Source organism: Alexandromys fortis, unplaced genomic scaffold, assembly GCF_014885135.2.
Source record: "Alexandromys fortis isolate MF-2015 unplaced genomic scaffold, M_Fortis_MF-2015_v1.1 scaffold_52, whole genome shotgun sequence".
NCBI classification, from domain to species: domain Eukaryota; kingdom Metazoa; phylum Chordata; class Mammalia; order Rodentia; family Cricetidae; genus Alexandromys; species Alexandromys fortis.
In genome coordinates, this window is record NW_026067929.1 from 9,431,258 (window position 1) to 9,449,875 (window position 18,618).

Genomic DNA, 18,618 nt, shown 5'->3' on the forward strand with positions numbered 1-18,618 from the left:
TTCCTCTCTCCATTACAAGGTCTGGCCTTTTAGTCTCCTCACCTGAAAAGACCTTAGGGGAAAAGAAAAGCAAGAACAAAGTCTCTCTTTTATTTATCTCAAGAGGGGACATTAGTGTCAAAGACAGTTTGAACTAGACCTTATCCAGTGCAAGTTAAAATATGAGACTAATGACCGCAGACATCGAGCTTTAGGGCTGAAAGGTTGCTTGTTTATGGACACAGATCAGTGTGAGAGAGGGCCGTCTCTGTTCACTCAGCCTGCATAGTGTTGTCCCGCACCTGTCAGGTTAGAAATGTCTATATCACATCTGCTTGCCATTCATGTTTAAAAATATGTCGTGTTTCTGCTACTGCCGCTGCTGCTCAGATATGCAGACAGCTAGCACAAAGCCCGCCTGCTAAGATAAACATCTCATCAAACCAGTTAGATTCTGGACCTCAGTGGCCAGTGTCACCAGATCACACCTCTGTTCCATAACTCATGGTCCTTGCACTGATTTCATTCAGTCACTGAGTGTCAGGCTGGGATGCCTGATGTGACTGAGTCTGAGCATTCCATTGCTATATTCCTTTTGCCTTCTACTCTGTGAAGTTGGTAGCATTTTTGAACCTAGTCCTCCAAACTGAAATACCATATATAACTTGGGTGACTTTCTCCGGTGCCAGGAAAGGTGAACTAGCCAATTTCTTCCTGTGTTTGATGAGGAGGCACAGTAGATTTACGCAGTGGAGCTTGGTTAACCAGGCACACTGGACCCAAGAACCTTCTCATCCAGCTTTTGGGGCAGGTGCATGCTTTCATGTTTCCAGAGAACAAATCCAGCTAATTACACTCTCTTGGTTTGATATGGGAAATTAATGGCGATGATCATAAATTTAAAAGCTAAGAGCTAGCAAATTGTGCTAAGATAAAAATATCCAACTTCTGTGGTGGCAGAAGCCCTGGTATGTTTGCAGTCCTGAATATATTAGTCCCTGGGTTTGAAAGGAGTGGGCGTTCCCTCTGTAAGTTGAGAGAGCTGAAGAGTTTCCATCTCACTTTTTTTTTTAATTTAGAAGAATCAAAGCTAAAACCATGTACTTTTAAATTAATTGACTCATTTTCCTATGGATTGGCACTCATTGCTAGGAAAATTTTATCTTTCCTCCAGAGATTTTGGGTGTTCTATTCGTTTATTCTCCCCAGGTTATTGTACCTTTTGTTTTTTTCTTGCATTGCTCATGCTAACTTTCAAAGTCAAGAAAAACACCTTGTATTGTGATGTGCATCATAACATGGGTTGTTATATCTAGTAATTTAAATGTGAATTTAAGCCATGGCTATAGCTATACATATGATAAGGGTAACTCAGATAACCTCTTTAATGGCCAGTCTTAGGAACCCAGATTGGTACCAAAGCGGCACATTAGCAGCAGGGCCAGGAAAAATCCTGGGTTTCATCTTTAATACTCTTTGCATTCTTGTGATTGATCTTCACAGTCATCAACAAATTGGCTATAATGATCCCCATTAGGCATGTAAAGAAAGAGATCCTTGAAGAGATTGCAGCTACCATAGCAAGCCCCATAGTCTAACGCCAGTGACCTCCACAGACTTAGCCATGATTGCCTTCCAACTTTAGAGTCCTTGTAACCAAGGTTTTTCCAGAGGAAATTCAGTCTTCCCAGGCCCAGCATTTTCTTTCCCTACCTGCCCACTCTCAGATATAAAACCCAGGCCCTCAAGCTTCCATGGAGACCATTGGGCTGCATTCCTATACACTACCCTGGTTTTAATATAGTCCTGGAGCAATTTTTAAAATTTACTCATCACTAACTTAGCAATCTTCCATGATGGAATCTCTCTACCATTTTCTCCACTGGGAGGTGGCAGTCCTGAACTTATCTCCAGCTGAGAGCTCAGTGGGGTCACCGAGAACTATTTCCTCAGATAGCAGGAACCACCTCATCCTTACTACCTCAGTCTTTTACTTCTAAAGAACAACCATCATACCAGCTTTTCTTCCACACAGTGCATGGCATAGAAATGTCATCTCCACAGCAGGATGTGGCACATCCTCTCTGCTGTCCCAGATGTCTGAGGCAGCTAGCCTCCAAGCCATCACTCACAGTCTGCCTACACCAACCCATGGTAAATAGGCGCAAACTCCCCACACTAAGCAGGGTCCCAGATCACGCTGAACCAGTTGTGATTTATGAATACCATGCAAATTATGATATCCCTCAAACTCAGGGACTAAGTCACAACTGGTCTTACCATTCCTGTGCCCTAAAACATGAATGACAGCACAGATGAACTGCTAGGCAGAGATACTGGCCCCAGGGAGAACGAGCATCCCAGTGTGAGGCTTCTTCATAGAAGGTCAGGGTTGCTCATTGCATTTCTCTCCTTAATCTCAGACACAAGCCCTAGGGATATCATTGCACACTCCTGGAGGCCAGAGACTCTGACAGGTTGGAAGCTTTTCTAATTGAAACACCCAGGCTCTATTAAGATTTTAATATGGTGAAATGTCTCCTAAAAGCACTTGTGTCCCCAGGTGGTGGAACTGTTTGGGGGCATTGACAGGAGGAGATGAAGTCAAGCTTCCGAAGTAGGCAACAAGTACTAAGTTCTGAGGCTTCACAGCCTTCCCTCACTTCCTGCTGTTGTCACTTTCCACACTGTGGACATGTTGCCAGCTTCCTCAAACTCCTGCCAGCAGGCTTTCCCCACCATGACTGACAATGCCATCAAATGACAAGCCCTTTCTCCCTTTAGTTGCTTCTTGCCTGGTATCATAACAAGAAAAGAACCACAACCTCAAATCCAGAGGTCTGAAGTGAGAGTTGATAACCAGGGGTGGGGGGGGTGGGTGGGGGGGGCTGGCCTCTGGGCTTGGGTGCTTCGCTTTTCTGTGCTAGGCAGGCCGTTCAGATGGGTTGTAAATATTTTATTATATCCAGGGACAGTGAGGAAATATGAGAGGGGTTTAATCTACCTAGAAACCGATGTGGATCTAGGCTTAATGAAGCTTACTAGAGAGAAGCAGCATCTGGAATGGGTGGGAAAGGGGGAGGGTGGGAAGGAGCAGTAAACACAGAGGTTGGTGCACAGCCTGTTCCATTAGAGGCAATAAAACCCCAAGGGAGGGTCACAGTGGTAGAGCTGGACAAGGAAGCAGAGGGAAGCAGGAGGTCACACACACACACACACACACACACACACACACACACACATGCTGGTGGCAGTGTAAGGAAGGTACGCACGTACTTACAGAAATACTTGCCCATGACACGTTTATTTCCCTCATTGACAGACGAAGACACTAATATTCAAATGGTTAGGAGTTTATCCAAGATTACGTAGCTGGAGGTAAAATTAGGATTAGACCTAGAGTCAGTCTCAGCAGCAGACATTTTCCTGTTGCGGTCTCTGTCAGCAATGCACGGAACTTGAGTGTAGGGTAGAAGGATGTCACCCGGACTGAGAAAGAAGTTGCTTTTGAGACTTGTTTCCCTTAAGATGTCTAAGAAACTGTGAGTGGGGCTGGAGAGATAGCTCAGAGGTTAAGAGCATTGCCTGCTCTTCCAAAGGTCCTGAGTTCAATTCCCAGCAACCACATGGTGACTCACAACCATCTGTAATGAGGTCTGGTGCCCTCTTCTGGCCTGCAGACATACACACAGACAGAATATTGTATACATAATAAATAAATAAATATAAAAATAAATTTAAATATTAAATAACAACAATTAATAGTGGCAGGCTGTAAACAAATACAGCCTTAATGCTTTCTTGCTGGCTCTATAAAATGCTACATATCCATGTTCACCAGTGCCAATCTGGTACTTAACCCCTCATGTTTCCAATACTAGAAGCAGTTTACATGGACCAAAATGAACCTTCATTGGAGAAAGAAAAAAATGTCTCCATCTGTGAGTGTTTGGAATAAAGTTAGTGTCTGTCTGTCCCCACTTTGTCCCCAGATTCACTGTGAGTTCGTCCATGGTAAATGAGGTTTGGGAATGTTTAATGATATAGCCCTGGCCAGCCTTGAATTTAGGATCTTCATGCGCTGATTTCCCAAGAGTTGGGATTACAAGCATCTCATCTGGCATATTAATAAGAGAGGAAGGGAGGACAATAACCAGGAAACATATGTAATTCTATGTGATGGGGTGTTTTGCCTGCATTTATGTCTGGGTACCATGTGCAAATCTAGTGCCCACAGAAGCAAGAATAGGTTGGATATCTCTGGAACTGGACTTACAGATGATTGTAAGCTACTCATGGGTGCTGGGATTGAACTGGGGTCTTCTGAAAGAAAAACCAGCGCTCTTAACTATCTCCAGCTCAATAATAGGGTACTATTTTTTGTGACAATGTCTCATGCTCATGGCACATGAGGTAAAAATTTGCCCTTGCAGAGTTTCTGTAACTGTTACTGTCTGAAAACCAGGAGAGTGTACATGCTGTGAAATATGCAAATGAGCCGGGTGGTGGTGGTGCAGTCTTTAATCCCAGCAGCAGAAGCAGGTGTGTCTCTATGAGTTCAAGGCCAGTCTGGTCTACAAGAGCTAGTTCCAGGACAGGCTCCAAAGCTACAGAGAAGCCCTGTCTGAAAGGAAAGAAGGAAGGAAGGAAGGAAGGAAGGAAGGAAGGAAGGAAGGAAGGAAGGAAGGAAGGAAGGGAAAAGAAAGAGAAAAGAAAGAAAAGAAATATGCATATGAAATGAATCAAAATCAAAGGCAAACACTGTCCAAGTAACTCATGACCTCAGGTCGTTCATGTTTGAAATTGACCACGATGGACCTCGAGATCACAGGAGTTAGAATATGAAGAAAAACTCAGAAGATAGCGAACCTTCACAGTTTGCAAGTTTTTCATGCTGAAATGTGTGCATGAATTCAAATGATCAAGGACGGTGGGGGATTCTGGTCCCTGAGGACAGTTTCTGCTTAAGGAAGGCGCCAGTGTTCCAGGCTCTGGGCAGTAGGCTTCATAAGCACATTAGGCTTTGAGCTAGTTTGAGTAGCACGTGTCTTACAGTAGCGGGTAGGTGTTGATGGTAGTCTGTATTAGTACCTCTGTGAAAAACAGAAAACCAGTTCCAAGGTTCTGAGTCCCTACTAAGTCTCTTTGCTATGACAAACATGATTGTGTTCTTGACAATTCCCTTTCATTTTCTTAAATAAACTATATTAATTTCTTGTGGTTTATAGTAAAAAGAAAACACTAGCAGAGGACACACAGTATACTTATAAACTTACACGTAAATCTATCTATTTGGAATATCGGGAAGTTCAGAACGTCTGAGGTCAGCTCTTGAGAAGTCCAAGAGCAGCAGAGAGTTGGCAGAGTCAGGAACCTGGGGAGTTCCATTAATTTTGCATTTCCAAATCTAAGTGACTTTTCCACAAAGTAGGTCAGTCTGGTATGAAGTCAAAGCCACGTTTTCAACTGTTCTATACAGCTGCCCCCAGCAAGTGTCAGTAAGACCATAGGTCAAGAAACAGAGGACTTATGATGACTGTTGGTGTACTTAACTAGATCCTAGGCAGTTATTGGAAAGATTGTCTTTGCAAGCATGGACATTTACCCCCACCATCTTATTGCCCAATATGACCTTTAATATTACATTGACTTTTCTTCTAATTTCTATTACATACAAAATACCACTATTCTGATGTGAGAAGCTGTTTACATAATGCTAAAAATAATCAGTTTCTTATCCCTTGAGAGTCATCACCAGCTGAAGCTCATGATATAACATGACAACCAGGCTCTAGAAGGGACCCCCATTCTACTCTCCCCTGAATTCCCCTGTTTCCTTCTTGTCTTCTGTAACATTATTTGTCAAATGTTCTTATCTACTCAACTATGATGTCTTCACAACAAAGGATTCTGTGGAGATTGAACAGAGACATCCACACCCGTCTTTGAATTCAAAGGGGGAAAACCAGCCGATCTGTAAGTACAATTGGTCTGTCTTATCTCCTCTTTCTACATCTGTGGATTCAACCACAGATCAAAAATAACAAAATCCTACCTGTACTGAACACCTACAGACCTTTTCTTGCCTTTATTCCTATAATAAAATGTAGTAGAAAATATTTACAAAATCCTTTCATCGCATTGTGTATGACAAGCATTATTTAGAGATAATTAAAAATGTGAGAGGGTCTGCAGGTGATAAGTGAATATATCACTTATTACCCAGTAGCCAACGATAAGGATCGTGGAGCCTACTTCCTGGAGATGAGAAGAGTGTGCACACAAGACCACCTCTTCAACACATCCACACTCATTGCCATTCCTCACAGAACCCAAGCTTGTTCCCACCTCAGGACCTTTGCACATAGCATTTCTTCTGTTCTTTTGCTTTCTTCATGTCTCTGTTCAGGTAAATTTGATCCAGATCTCAGCTCCTCCTCAGTTCCCAGAATTCCCCAACCCTTCATTGTTGCATCTATTTAGGGCATCTCACACACTACTCATGGATTTTTCTCTTTGAGTCTCCCCTCACTGCAATGGAAGCTTCATGAGATCTTGTATTTTCAAGTATCTGCTCACTGCTATTTTCTCTAGCCCTACAGTTTCACGTGGAAGGCATTCAACATACACTGTGGGGAATAGCTGTTGAATTCTCATGCCAGCCTGATCCAACAATCCCTCCCTCATCGAGGAGAACAAATCATAACCTCTGTTTCTTTATCACTTGGCAGACGAGGCGAGTGTCAGGGAGAGTGTGACCCGTTTCTGACATGGGAATGCACAAGGAAAGGGAAGGTGGTATCTCTCCAGGTACTGGTGTACCAAGATTTCTCCTGCTTACCTCAGGACCACAGTGCCCTGCAGAGACAAAGAGAGCCCGCCCTGTCCTCACCACTGTGTCATGCAGCTCATGGCTAGGGGCACGAGAGCTGTCATTGTACTTGCTTCCGGTACAGCTGAAATCTGTCTAGTGGGAACGGACCAATGACAAATCAGAAGCGCTTGGATACCTTCCAGTCCACACAGTTGAACAACTTGGAAAAGCATTCAAACTTTGAACAACCATAACTAATGAAAAATAATCATCTCAAGCAGTCAACATTTAGGAGCATCTCTGTACCTAAATATTCAAAATAAGGCAATTTATAATAGTAATAAGAATTACAGAATCATTATACAATCAGCACACAAAAGCCAACCTATTTCTGTCTTCCCTGTAAAGCAACAGTAATTAAACTCCTAAGTTTTACTTTTAAGAAATAAATATATTAGTGTGTGTGTGTGTATTCATCTGAGGCGCCCTTGTTGATACAGGTGCATGAACACGTATGTGTGCATATGCAGTGGTCACATGTTGACACTGGGCATCTTCCTCAGTCACTCTTCATCTTTGGGAGAGAGCTCTTTCACTGAACAGAGAGCTGAGTGATTAACACAGAGCTAGGGGGCTGGCAAGCAAGCCCCAGGGGTCTTCCTGTCTTCACCTCCCCAGTGCAGAAGTAAGGCAAGTGGCACTGGGCCCTACATTTCATGTGGGTGGTGGTGAATTCAAACTCAAGTCTTCATGTTTGTGTACCAAGTGGTTTACCAGCTAAGCCATCTCTCCTGCCCCCATGTAACACATAATTTCAAATTTGCTGTTTGTAGGAAAGGAGGGAGAGTGGCGTGTTTATCTCCACCGCTGGGAGTATTTTATACTACTCGGGATAAGTGGCTTTAAATCATTAGTGAACAATTTGAACTTTTCAAAAGATAGTAGCATACGTGAGCTGAAGTAAAGCCAAACCAAGGATAGTCAAGGCCTGTAAAATGTTTCAAGTTCTGTCCTCAGGGGGAAACTCTCCATCCTGGAGCCGCTGCTCTGGGAGAATTAATCTTTTAGGAAGATTAATCAGATGAAGGGGAGATCTCTTTTGAAAACCACCCCTTTCTTATTGAGTGTCTATGCACAAAGGAAGGTGCTGAAGCTCATGTGACCATGAGAATTAAACTTGAGGTCATCCATGCAGGAATGCAAACAAATCTATTAGTTGGCTGGAAGAACTTTGAACCTCGGCCCTTCGTTATAAGAAGGAAGAATTGAAACAGCAGAACTATCAAAAGTAGGTTTCTTGCATGAATAATATCAAGTGTTTTGTCAGTTTGTCTGAAATAATCATGAGAATCCTGTTTTAAATTAAGATATGTCTCTTTTAGGTTAGTATTATAAAGAATAACGTGGCCAGGCATGTTTCTATGTCCCTCCAGCACTGGGGTAGCTGAGGAAAGAGGACTGTTATGAGTGAGGCCAACCTGGTTGACATAGTGAGGCTCTGTCTCAAAATCAAAGAAAAGTGGAAACGATCTAAACATTTTCCATAACACAACTACCACTTTCAGACAATTGTTTTGCTATTTCACATAAATGAAGAATAGCTGGTAAATCTCAGGCGACACGGTAAGATTGTGCTTTGAATGAAATTGTGTATGTTTCCGGAGTTACCTTAAGAAAACCGTAGTCAACTTCATACCAACTCCCGACTGAGTGTGGCCACACTTGTGTGGTGACAAGTTGCCTGGCTGGCATTGGACACACAACTTTATCTAGAGACTAGGAGAACATGTATCGCTAGTTAATTTCCATGTACTGAGCTCACTAACCCTGGAAGCTGGAAGTCAAACCATGTTTTTTTTTTTTTTTTCAAGTTTACAGATGGGACTCATTACTCTGAGCTCAGTCTGACTTACTTTCTGTCGCTGGTAAGAAACCACCTTACGACAATATTCCACAGTCAGATTTGATTAGGATTTGCGTGCCAGCAATTCCTGAAATATTCAGTGTTCTCTAGACATACTTGTTCCTTCACCGATGAGAATTTCTTACGCATGCAAAATTAAGCAATATTGTTTGTTACCATGTTTCTAAGAAAAAAAACAAAACAAAACAAAACAAAGGAACAGAACGTATTGACAATAATCTCCGAGAATGAAACCTGCAGCCCACCCCTAACATCTGCTTACCCCTTGCTCCACTCAAAAGCTGTGCTATCAGGCCTCAGAGCTGAAAACATTTCAAAATCATAGGCTTAACTTTCTATGAATGCATTTTAAATTCTGCCTGTGTATACTAAGATAAAGCAACTTGAAAATGCCAAAACAGCCCAGAGCTCTTGTGTCTTCCGGTTCATATTTTAGCAAGCATGCCGCGATACTTGGCAGAAGCTCACTAGCCCATATTTATACTGTTTTCTAAAGCAAAGGCTCCCGAGTCCTTCCAAACACTCCTATGGCCACAGAGCCACTAAATGCCATTGTGCGCTCACATTCTGTGCTGGGGCTTAAAATACGTTAAGAGATAGCAAAGCATCATCTACTTACCCAGGAGACATTTTTACCCTTAGGTGTTTTTAGCATGGCAACATGCAGGACACTGGAGGTGACCAACAGCAGTTTCACCAACATGGAACATCAAGGGGCATATATTCCGAATGTCTTTGTTACCCAAATGCAAAGAGTCCCCTGGTTTGCCAGACACAGATGTCATAAGTAACAAGAAAGGTCACTTTCGGAGACCCCATTTTGCTGCCAGGGACAAAAGCATGTGAAGGCGCACATCACAGCCAGGTCACCAGTCTGGCCACGCAGTCCAAAGGGGCCACAGCTGCCGTCTGAATTTCATCCTTATATGCACCAGAGTGGAGAAGTCCCTTAGAGAAAACCTGAATCCTCGTGGAGCAGCCCTGAATCAGAGAGCTGTTCTTCTGCCAGATGCTTGACTCTCATTTCCGGGTACTCTCCAAAATTTGCTGAAAAAGTTGAGTGGCACTGGTTTGCAGTTACTGACCGGAAAGAGAACGAAAGCTAGGAACATCTACCCGTCCTTGCAGCTCAGCCGCCCGAGGCTCCATGTTGGGAGCACCAGACTCAAGGGCTGCCTGGAGGTTAAAGAGAAAGGAGGGCTCGGTTTCAATAAATAATACACAGTCTCAGGTACGACGCACCTGGAAGAGCCTTCTGTGCAGCCTCAGGAGGTAGGCATTGCTGTCCTCGCTTCTCCCAGACCCAGCAGGGTACCTGTTGTTGAGGGAGTCGCTCTGGAAAAGGCTGGTATCCTGACAACCAGGTGTGTATTTGTTTACGAGGTAAGAAAGAAAATCCCCAAGGAGATCAAATTAGAAGATCTAGCTGCAGGAGTCAGGCGAGAGGTGAGGGTTGCCTTTGTCCCTCTATTCCTGTGTCCTTGTGTCCCCTCCCTCTGCCCTCGTCAGTCCAGATTAACTAAGCAGATCCAGGCTAAATTTTGCTACTATCAGTAGTGATTAGTGTGAGTTGACGAAATCGGATTATCCCGGCAGCGTGGGCCTGCTCTTGGTGCAAGGCCACACAGCCACCAAGCCTTCCCTCCATCTCAGCACCACACTGCAGCTTGACAGAAGGGAATAGGTAGAGACAAGGAAATCGGGCAAATGATGAAGCCACAAAGGGGGAAAGACTTTCATTTGTCACATTCTTCTCCTTTCAAAGTCTAATGGCCTCTTGAGTTAAAAGTAAAATCCCTACAGAACAAATGCACGGTGGGTTTTGATGTTATTAAATTTTTTTTTTTTTTTATCAGATGGCTTCTTTGGCGTACAAACTGAGGTCATGGGAAATGACAGGGGCTGCAAATGTGGAGCCAGTTTTCTTTCATCTGCTCTTTCTTTCCCCCTTTTTCGTTCCTTCTTCCTTTCCATGCCCTTCCTTCCTTTAGGTTTCTACATTTTTTGAGATGGGGGTCTCATGTAGCCTAGGTAGCCTATGCTTGCTTGGAACTCAATACATAGTCAAGGCTGTGGGTAAATTTCTGGTCTTATTTCAGCCTCCCAAATGCTGGGACTACTGCCACACACAGCTACAAATGGCAGGGCTCCCGTTTTTTGAGCATCTGTTACATACCAGTCACTGTACAAATTAATTTACATAAATTCAGACCCAAGTGATTGATATTGACATCACCTCTTTTAAGAGTAGGAAATTAAGATTTAACTACCTCTCAATAAACTTAGTGGACCAATACAATGTTTTCTAGACTCCTGTTTGAAATCAAATGACATGGATTTGAGTCTCTCATGTCTCTCAGTGTATTCTAAAAAATCTCCTGCTACACACACACACACACACACACACACACACACATTTATAAGAACAATGCTGTTATAGTATTTCTAAGAATTCATAGAAATTGTTTTTTATTTTCAATATTATGTTTTAGGGCTCCTTATAAGAATCTTACAGGATAAATTTTTATTAAGCATAAAATAAAGAGGGCCCCAGAGTTCCCTGCATACGTGTGAACACTGCCTGCCAAGGGCTCACATCCCTGATGACTCCGGTGGTATTCATTCACTGCCTATAGAAAGAGTACCCGCTCACATGCATTGAAAATGGTCTCTGTGCTGAGTATTTCATATAATACTCAATACTCTGACAACCTCATGAGACTGATTTTCAAATGACTTTGCACTTTTTGGTATAGAAAGTATTAATCAGCTTTTATTTCAAAAGAGGAAAACCATTATGTTACAGTTTAACTTAGAGATATTGATAGGATTTTTTTATCATCTCAAAATTAGAAAATAAAACAGACATTGCAGTAGATAGAAAATATTGTTTAAATTAAGGATTGAATTGAATCCACATGAGCTGTTTTGTAGCGTGTATGTGTGTGTGGTTTAGGTGGCATGTAGGGTTGGGTGTGTGAGGGTTGTAATGAGTGTGTGTGGTGAATGTGTGTGGGGTGAGTGCATGTGTACATGTGTATATGTGATGTGTGTATGTGAGTGGGTGGTGGTGGGTGTGTTTGTGTATGTGGATTTCATCGCCTGGTTTTGTAAATTCCTGAGGACATGGCTCATGATGACTACACTTTCTCCTTGGGGAATACAGCCACTTCAGGTTGCTCAATGACCATTGTTGACTAATTGGATACAGTGATGTTATGCAATTTCAACAACTCTTTAAATATAATTGTTGGTCAAACAATTTTGTACTGTAATACTACTGAAAATGCATAAAACAACTTGGAGTCTGATGTTTTCATTAAAATATGAATATTAGGCATTACTTATTTAGATTTGGATTGTTTTTTATATTTAAAAATCTCAAAAAAAAAGCCATGAGGAGATATCAATACAAGCTTTATATTCTAGAAGTTGTCTTCTATAGAAGACCAGACTATGGGACTCCAGACACACTTGATTTCGGCTGTTCCTTTAAATCTTGTATCCTTGGCCTGATTTGGTCCTCTATGACTGTCTCCTTATAAAACAGGGCACTGGGCAAAGAAGTGGCAGATGGATGCTGTGGGTAGCCCAGGGTAAAGACAAGCACTTGACTACCGCAGGGCTACATGGAAGGCCCCAAGAAAGCATGGGATCGCTCCCACCCCCAAGGCCTGGGTAGGAAAGTGGTGTGAGTTCTACTGTGGAACCTCTAGGAAGAGCAGCACCCTCCATTAGCAGGCTCTGGTCTCCAAGACTATAGCACAGTCCACTCTGCTGCCCTAAGCTTTTCCATGGTTAATAGTTTCACCCCAGCACACCCACGCAATGCCAACTCTTTTCCTCTCTATAACCTGGAAATATTCAAAGTTTTTGGTCTTGCTTTCTTTTTTTTCCCATTAATTTCACATCAAAATCTAATAGGTAAAACTGTCACCCTTTTAAAAAATGTAACTATTTAAGTGTACCTATAGTATACACTTGGCTTACATTTTAGGGTACCCATAGATTTTCTACACAGCTCATATATTGGGTCTCCACAAAGTGGGGCTCTCAGATTCCAAGGAGAATACAGATTAAGTTTATGAGCTCAAAGAGAAAAAAAAATTCATGTTTTTATTCTCAGTAAACCTCTTACTGAAATTCATTACTATTTTCAATTATAAATATTAGCAGCATGCCTTAGCACACTGATACCACCTATGACAAAAAATTGAACAACTGGAGGTATTTTAACTACAGATTTTCCTCAGAAATAATGAAATCACAGATATCTCTAGTTAATGATGCACACACTGTCTAGGCTTTTAGTTGAGATGTAGAAAAACACAAAAATTGCTCAATGAGGTTTGAACCAGATACATCAAGAACCTCTTCATGGGAGGATAGGGGAGCTGAGCACATGAGTATGCTCCATAAAACTATTAACTTTACTATAAATTTAAAAATATTTGTGAGGGTATATTAGAAAAGGGCCATCATTGCTAGTACTTCAGTGTGGTAGTGATTAGATTCATTAGTCTTATCATGTATTGCAATAACAAGATGTCCATATATGACTATGCCACAGGCTTCCCTTTTATGGTGGTTTGAAAAGTATATTCTCATATATTAGTTTCACTTATTATCCTACAGAAGTTCACATCGTGAATGTAAAAATGCTCCAAAGGAGGCTTTTCTAGGCTCCACTAATGTCACAGAGAGTCCCCGACAAAATAAATACAAGAATTTCCCTTACAATATTTGACTGAAAAAAACTAGAAGCACCAGTAGTACTCCACAGAACTACATGAAAGAGGAAAAGAGTCTTTTTATAGCTAGTAAAGGGTAAGATAATTAAAAATTACATATTGGAGGTATCATGCTACAACATGATAGCTGTACAGTATTGAACCTTTGCTGATATCTGTGAGAGAGCTGAATTGAATTTGATGTCAGTTATCGAGTTCTGTGCCAGTTTGCTTTGTAAATGAATTTCAAACACAATCACTTCACAAAGTAATTATGCCTCTGTGGGCTCTTTGAGCTCCAAGGGACAGTTTGCATTTGGGAACCCTGATATATTATTAGTGGCCAGAGAGCTACCAGGGCTGAGTTTAGAGCCTTAGTAAAGCCTTGGGTGGACATACTGGGTGAACACCCACACAGGCTCATGCTCCTGGCTGGCAGTAGATGCTGCCAGTCACTTGGAAGATCAACTGGACCTGGTAGCTTCTGGAAAATGTGAGAATTCTCTCTGTGATACGAGCTTGCGGTTACATGCCACTTAGAAACCTAGAGGCTGTGTCCTCAGACTAAGCATTACCTTAGAAACCTGGCGGGGGCGGGGGAGCCTCAGAGTTCTTTACCAACCTTGAGAGTCATAGAGCATCAAGTCATGCTTTATAAAGTGAGTCAGAGGGCCAGTTCAGCGTCAGAGGCCACACTGACATATGACTCTTGGCTGTATGGTTTAGGGCAGGCAGGAAGGGCATTCAAAGAGACCATGCAGCTCCCAGCCACGCCAGTCCCACCCACATCTCTGACAGGCGGAATGGAGCACTGTGATTGGTGACACAGTCATCGCAGGTTTTTTCTCAAGGAGCCCAGGTGAGTTCCCTTCCCCCCAGTGTCTTTGGACGGTCAGTGGGAAAAAAAAAATGAGAGCAAGAACTCAGCTCCCCATTAGCTCTGAAATTTCAGCCGTTCTCGTTCAAGTCATCCAACAGAAGTGACTTTTCCCCCTTATTTTTATGGGGCAGAGAGGTGTGGGCAGGACTCCTCTGTGTATCAAAGGTGTCCCTTGAGCTTTAGTCCAGGCTGATCTCAACCTAGTGTCCCCCATTATTTCAGTGTCTTGAGGCCTAGGATTAAAGGCATGTTTCATCATGCCTGGCTAAAAGTGACTTTTTTCAAGATGATGAATGCATCATACGTGTATTTTCTCTTTCTGTACCCTTTCTGTTTCTATAAATAAGCAAATGGCCTTATCCGTAGCAGTTGCTCAAAAAAAAAAAAGCCCAACAATTTTCATCATCTTAAAAATAATATGTGAAAAGCTATACTGGCTTTTTTTTAGAAGTGGACTGGAGAAACAAAACTCAAATTTATATTTGTGAGCTTTACTGCAGAGAACATGACAACAGCCCTTCTGGGCTCGGTTTGCGGGCAGAGTATGGAAGTTTAGACTTCATATTAGTGTGATTCAGCATTTGCTTTTTAATGTACATGTGCCTTCCTTCCTTCCTTCCTTCCTTCCTTCCTTCCTTCCTTCCTTCCTTCCTTCCTTCCTTCCTTCCTCCCTGCTCCTTCCTTCATATGGTTTTGTGTGTAGTATGTGGCTTTTCCTTCCTTCCTGTGGGTATGTATGTAGGTTGTGGTGTACATATGTGATGATGCAGACGTGTGCACACAGAGGCCAGAGCATGATGCCAGGTGTCTTCTGTCACTTCCCCTGTCTTGGCCTAAGACAAGGCCTGACTGAACCAGAAGCTCGCAGATCAGAGTGAGGCTGTCTGGCAAGCAAGCTTAAGTTCTGTGTATCTGTCTTTACCCCCAATCCCTGCAGCGATTATGGGGTTACTGGTATAATACATTGTTTTCAATAGAAGAACTGAATTTTATTCTGACCACCTAGCAGATTGTCCCATCGATCAAGGACATTTCAGTAGAGCTTAACTAACCTTAACCGTTCAGTAGAGTGTTTAAAATGGTACAATTTTAATTGCACCACAAAGGAAAATCAAGAAGAGGATAAGAAGAAATAAACAAGGAATCAGCTAACCTAGATTAATCAAACTCTTAAAAATGTAAATTAATAAAAATAAAGAGAAGCCAGGCATGGTATGTTCCAACACAGTCAAAAGAATGATGCCTTATGCATAATGCCTTAGGGAATGGTGAGAGGCTTCAGGAGAAAAGGCTTCGCTCATCGGGCATCAGCCTTTTGATCTTGATCTGACAATGATGTGGACTTCTAATCTGGGCATTTGGGAGGTGGAAGAAGGAGAATCAGGAATTCCAGCCAACCGTGGTTACATAGTGAGTCCAAGTTCACCTTGGGCTCCATCAGAGGCAGGTAATAGATAGATAAATAAATAAATAAACTAAAATAAAAATTCACTTACAAACACCCTTTCTTGTTCAGTCAGTATAACCTTTTCTGGGGTCTGTTTCCTAACAGGTTGAACACCTACTATATGCTAGGTAACAGCCTAAGAGGCAGGTACTATTACTATGTCCATTTAGGAGTGGCAACTCTGAGGGTTTAAGTGACCAATGTTCAAACTCAACTTTGGTCCTCTAGTGTCTGACTTCAGTGCCTGTCTGGATGGCTTCTCTGTTTGCAGCTGTAAGAACAGTTGTCCAGGGCTGCCAGAGGCAGAGAGGCCTGCGACAGAGCTAGAGCTCCTGTCCCTCTGACTCAGCATCATATTCTGGCAAGAGCTGCATCTCAGGACACTCTGTCCTCCTTCAAGCCTAAGCCATGTGGCCCTCACTCTTCACTCCAGGCCTTCATGACCTACAAACTTCTACCAAGCCCAGGAATGTGGAGGAGGGACTGTGCCTATCACAATTCTCAATGAGCAGGGGACAAGATCTGGTGAGAAAGTCTCCACCTGCCATTCCCAAAGTGAACAATTTGGGAAGGTTTTGGTGGTTTTTTTTTGGGGGGGGCACCAGTTGAATTTAGTTTACTTTATCCATACCCTTGCTAATTTTCCTTATATTGGATTTCCTTCCTTTTGTCTATCAGGAACTAGCCTGGCCCAACATACTGCCTGCATTGAATTCTTGTTTCAGGCTCTGCTTTCAGGGACCAATGTCCATGAGGAGCATGGAGTGGACTTTCCCAATCTGAGAACATTCTTGCTGTTGTCCGTTTGGTAAGTGTCTACTGAAGCTGACCTTCAGAATGACTCGCCGCACTTTTCACATTAATGCCATGGCTAGCTCCTTTGTGAGACTGCAACACTCTTGAAGGTTAGAAGCTTAGCTCTCAGCTCTGTTCCTCATGTAGCACTTTGGAGACTACTTGGCCCTGCAGTTGCTCCTTTAGCCAAGGAAACCCTTCTTCCCCTGGATGGCGTCACTTATTTGAGCTCTGTCGTCATTACTTTCTTGTTGCTATGATCAAATACCCAACAACAAGCAACATAAGAAGGAAGCAATGAGGGAAGGAAAGAAGGAAGGAAGGAAGAATGGAAACCAGGAAGGGTTTACTTTGGCTCACACTTTGAGGGTGCAGTCCTTCATTGCAACTTCAGTCAAGAAGCAAAGAGCCATGAATGCAGGTTCTCTATCTACTTCCTCCTTACTATTCAGTTCCCGATCCCAGCTGATGGAATGGCTACCCACAGTTAAAGAGTCTTCTCAACTCATTTATACTAATCCAGGTAACCTCTCCCAGGCAGGCTCAGAGGCTTGTCTCTCCCGTGTTGATAGGTCCCGTCAAGTTGACAGTCAGTACTAAGCTTCACAAGTCATTACCCGTTAATAAGACAGGCAGTGCTATCTGGGACAGTTTCTTCATCCAAACAATGCTTATCCTAAACTCTAATTGTCTCGTATGAACAAAATGTCTTTACTACCATAACCAGCTATATTTAAATAGAGATGGAGTCAACAGAGAAGGAGAACAGATTTGGAGTCAGTCAGACCAGGATTAGATCCCAACTCCTATACTTAGAAAGCATAGGGACTAGAATGCAATTTCTCTGATTCTACAGGCCTCAGACTCCTCCCATGAGGGCCTTTTGTGAATGCTAAATGAAACCATGTATGAAAGACAGTGCCTCAGCTCCCAGAACCACGTGAGGCTCAGCTTCCCTTCTGTAAGGGAGATGCAGGAAATGCAAAGACAGAGTGAAGACGAATGCAGGCAGGCGAGGGAGGGAGGGGACACTACTTGCAGTTTGCAAATGCAGTCGTTAAACAGCAGAGGCCAATGAGACCAGGGCCTCCCATGCAGCCCTGTGCACTCTTCGCGCTGCTCAAAGGCTCCAGCCAAGGGATCATTTTTAGATAAAAGGCAGAGGCTGCACCCTCCTAGTGGGATGTATTTTCCCAGTCTGTCCACTCAAATAAGAGAGGACCTTTGTCTAATGTGCACCAAGGGGCCCTGGTGCTCAGGACAGATCTTATGTATACAAATCTAATAGAAGACTTCAGAGCCAAACTCATGAAATTCAAATCCTACCTCAGGTATATCTTTATCACATCACCATGGGCTACTCTCTCTGCCTCCTTTTTCTTATCGATAGAGTAAAAGGCCTATACAGTCCTCCCAAATGTTAGGAATCCCAGAGGCATATAGCATCTTCATGATGTACGTGACAACATGAGACTATGGTGTTCGTACATAGGCAGCATTAACAATCTGAGGTAGATTTGTGGATCCTTCAAAGCCAGTCTACATAAGCATATGCTTTTGAATAATGTCATCTAGTAATGTCCAAGTCTGTGTCAGAATTTCTGAGAACTGCAATGGAAACATGGCTGAACTCGGTTCAAGGTACTCCTGAAACACGCATGTTAGGTAAGTTAGGCCCTGGTGATTTGAAATAACTGTCAGCATTTGTTCTATTAGATTAGAAATTGTTTCACTCATATTTCTCTTTTCTTTTCCTGTTTTTTTTGAGACAGGGTTTCTCAGGGTAGCCTTGGCTGTTCTGGAACTTGCTCTATAGACCAGGCTGGCCTTGAACTCACAGAGATCCACCTACCTCTGCCTCCTGAGAGCTGGGATTAAAGGTGTTTTATTCATCTTAAGTTAATTGGTATCAATGATTTTGAAGAACTCTTTATTTGCTTAGGGCAATCTAAATTTGTGTTGCCCAAAATTCTGCCAATAGGTCATGACGCATGTATGAATGTGTAAGGTATACGTGTGTTCATATATACGAGGGCCTATGTTTATACA

At 42.7% G+C, this 18,618-nt stretch overlaps 1 protein-coding gene across 5 annotated transcripts in view; it reads right to left on the bottom strand.

The window, feature by feature from the left end:
• Window positions 1-18,618, bottom strand: part of Cacnb2 (calcium voltage-gated channel auxiliary subunit beta 2) — a 338,776-nt gene that overhangs the window by 184,682 nt on the left and 135,476 nt on the right. The window contains exon 1 of one of the 5 annotated variants that reach the window (XM_050144748.1): window positions 9,337-10,035. The exons of the other annotated variants lie outside the window; for them this stretch is intronic. Coding sequence (XP_050000705.1) covers window positions 9,337-9,420 — 84 coding nt within the window. The 5' untranslated portion in view covers window positions 9,421-10,035. Of the gene's footprint in view, window positions 1-9,336; window positions 10,036-18,618 lie in introns of those variants that run through there. 5 annotated transcript variants of the gene reach the window in all.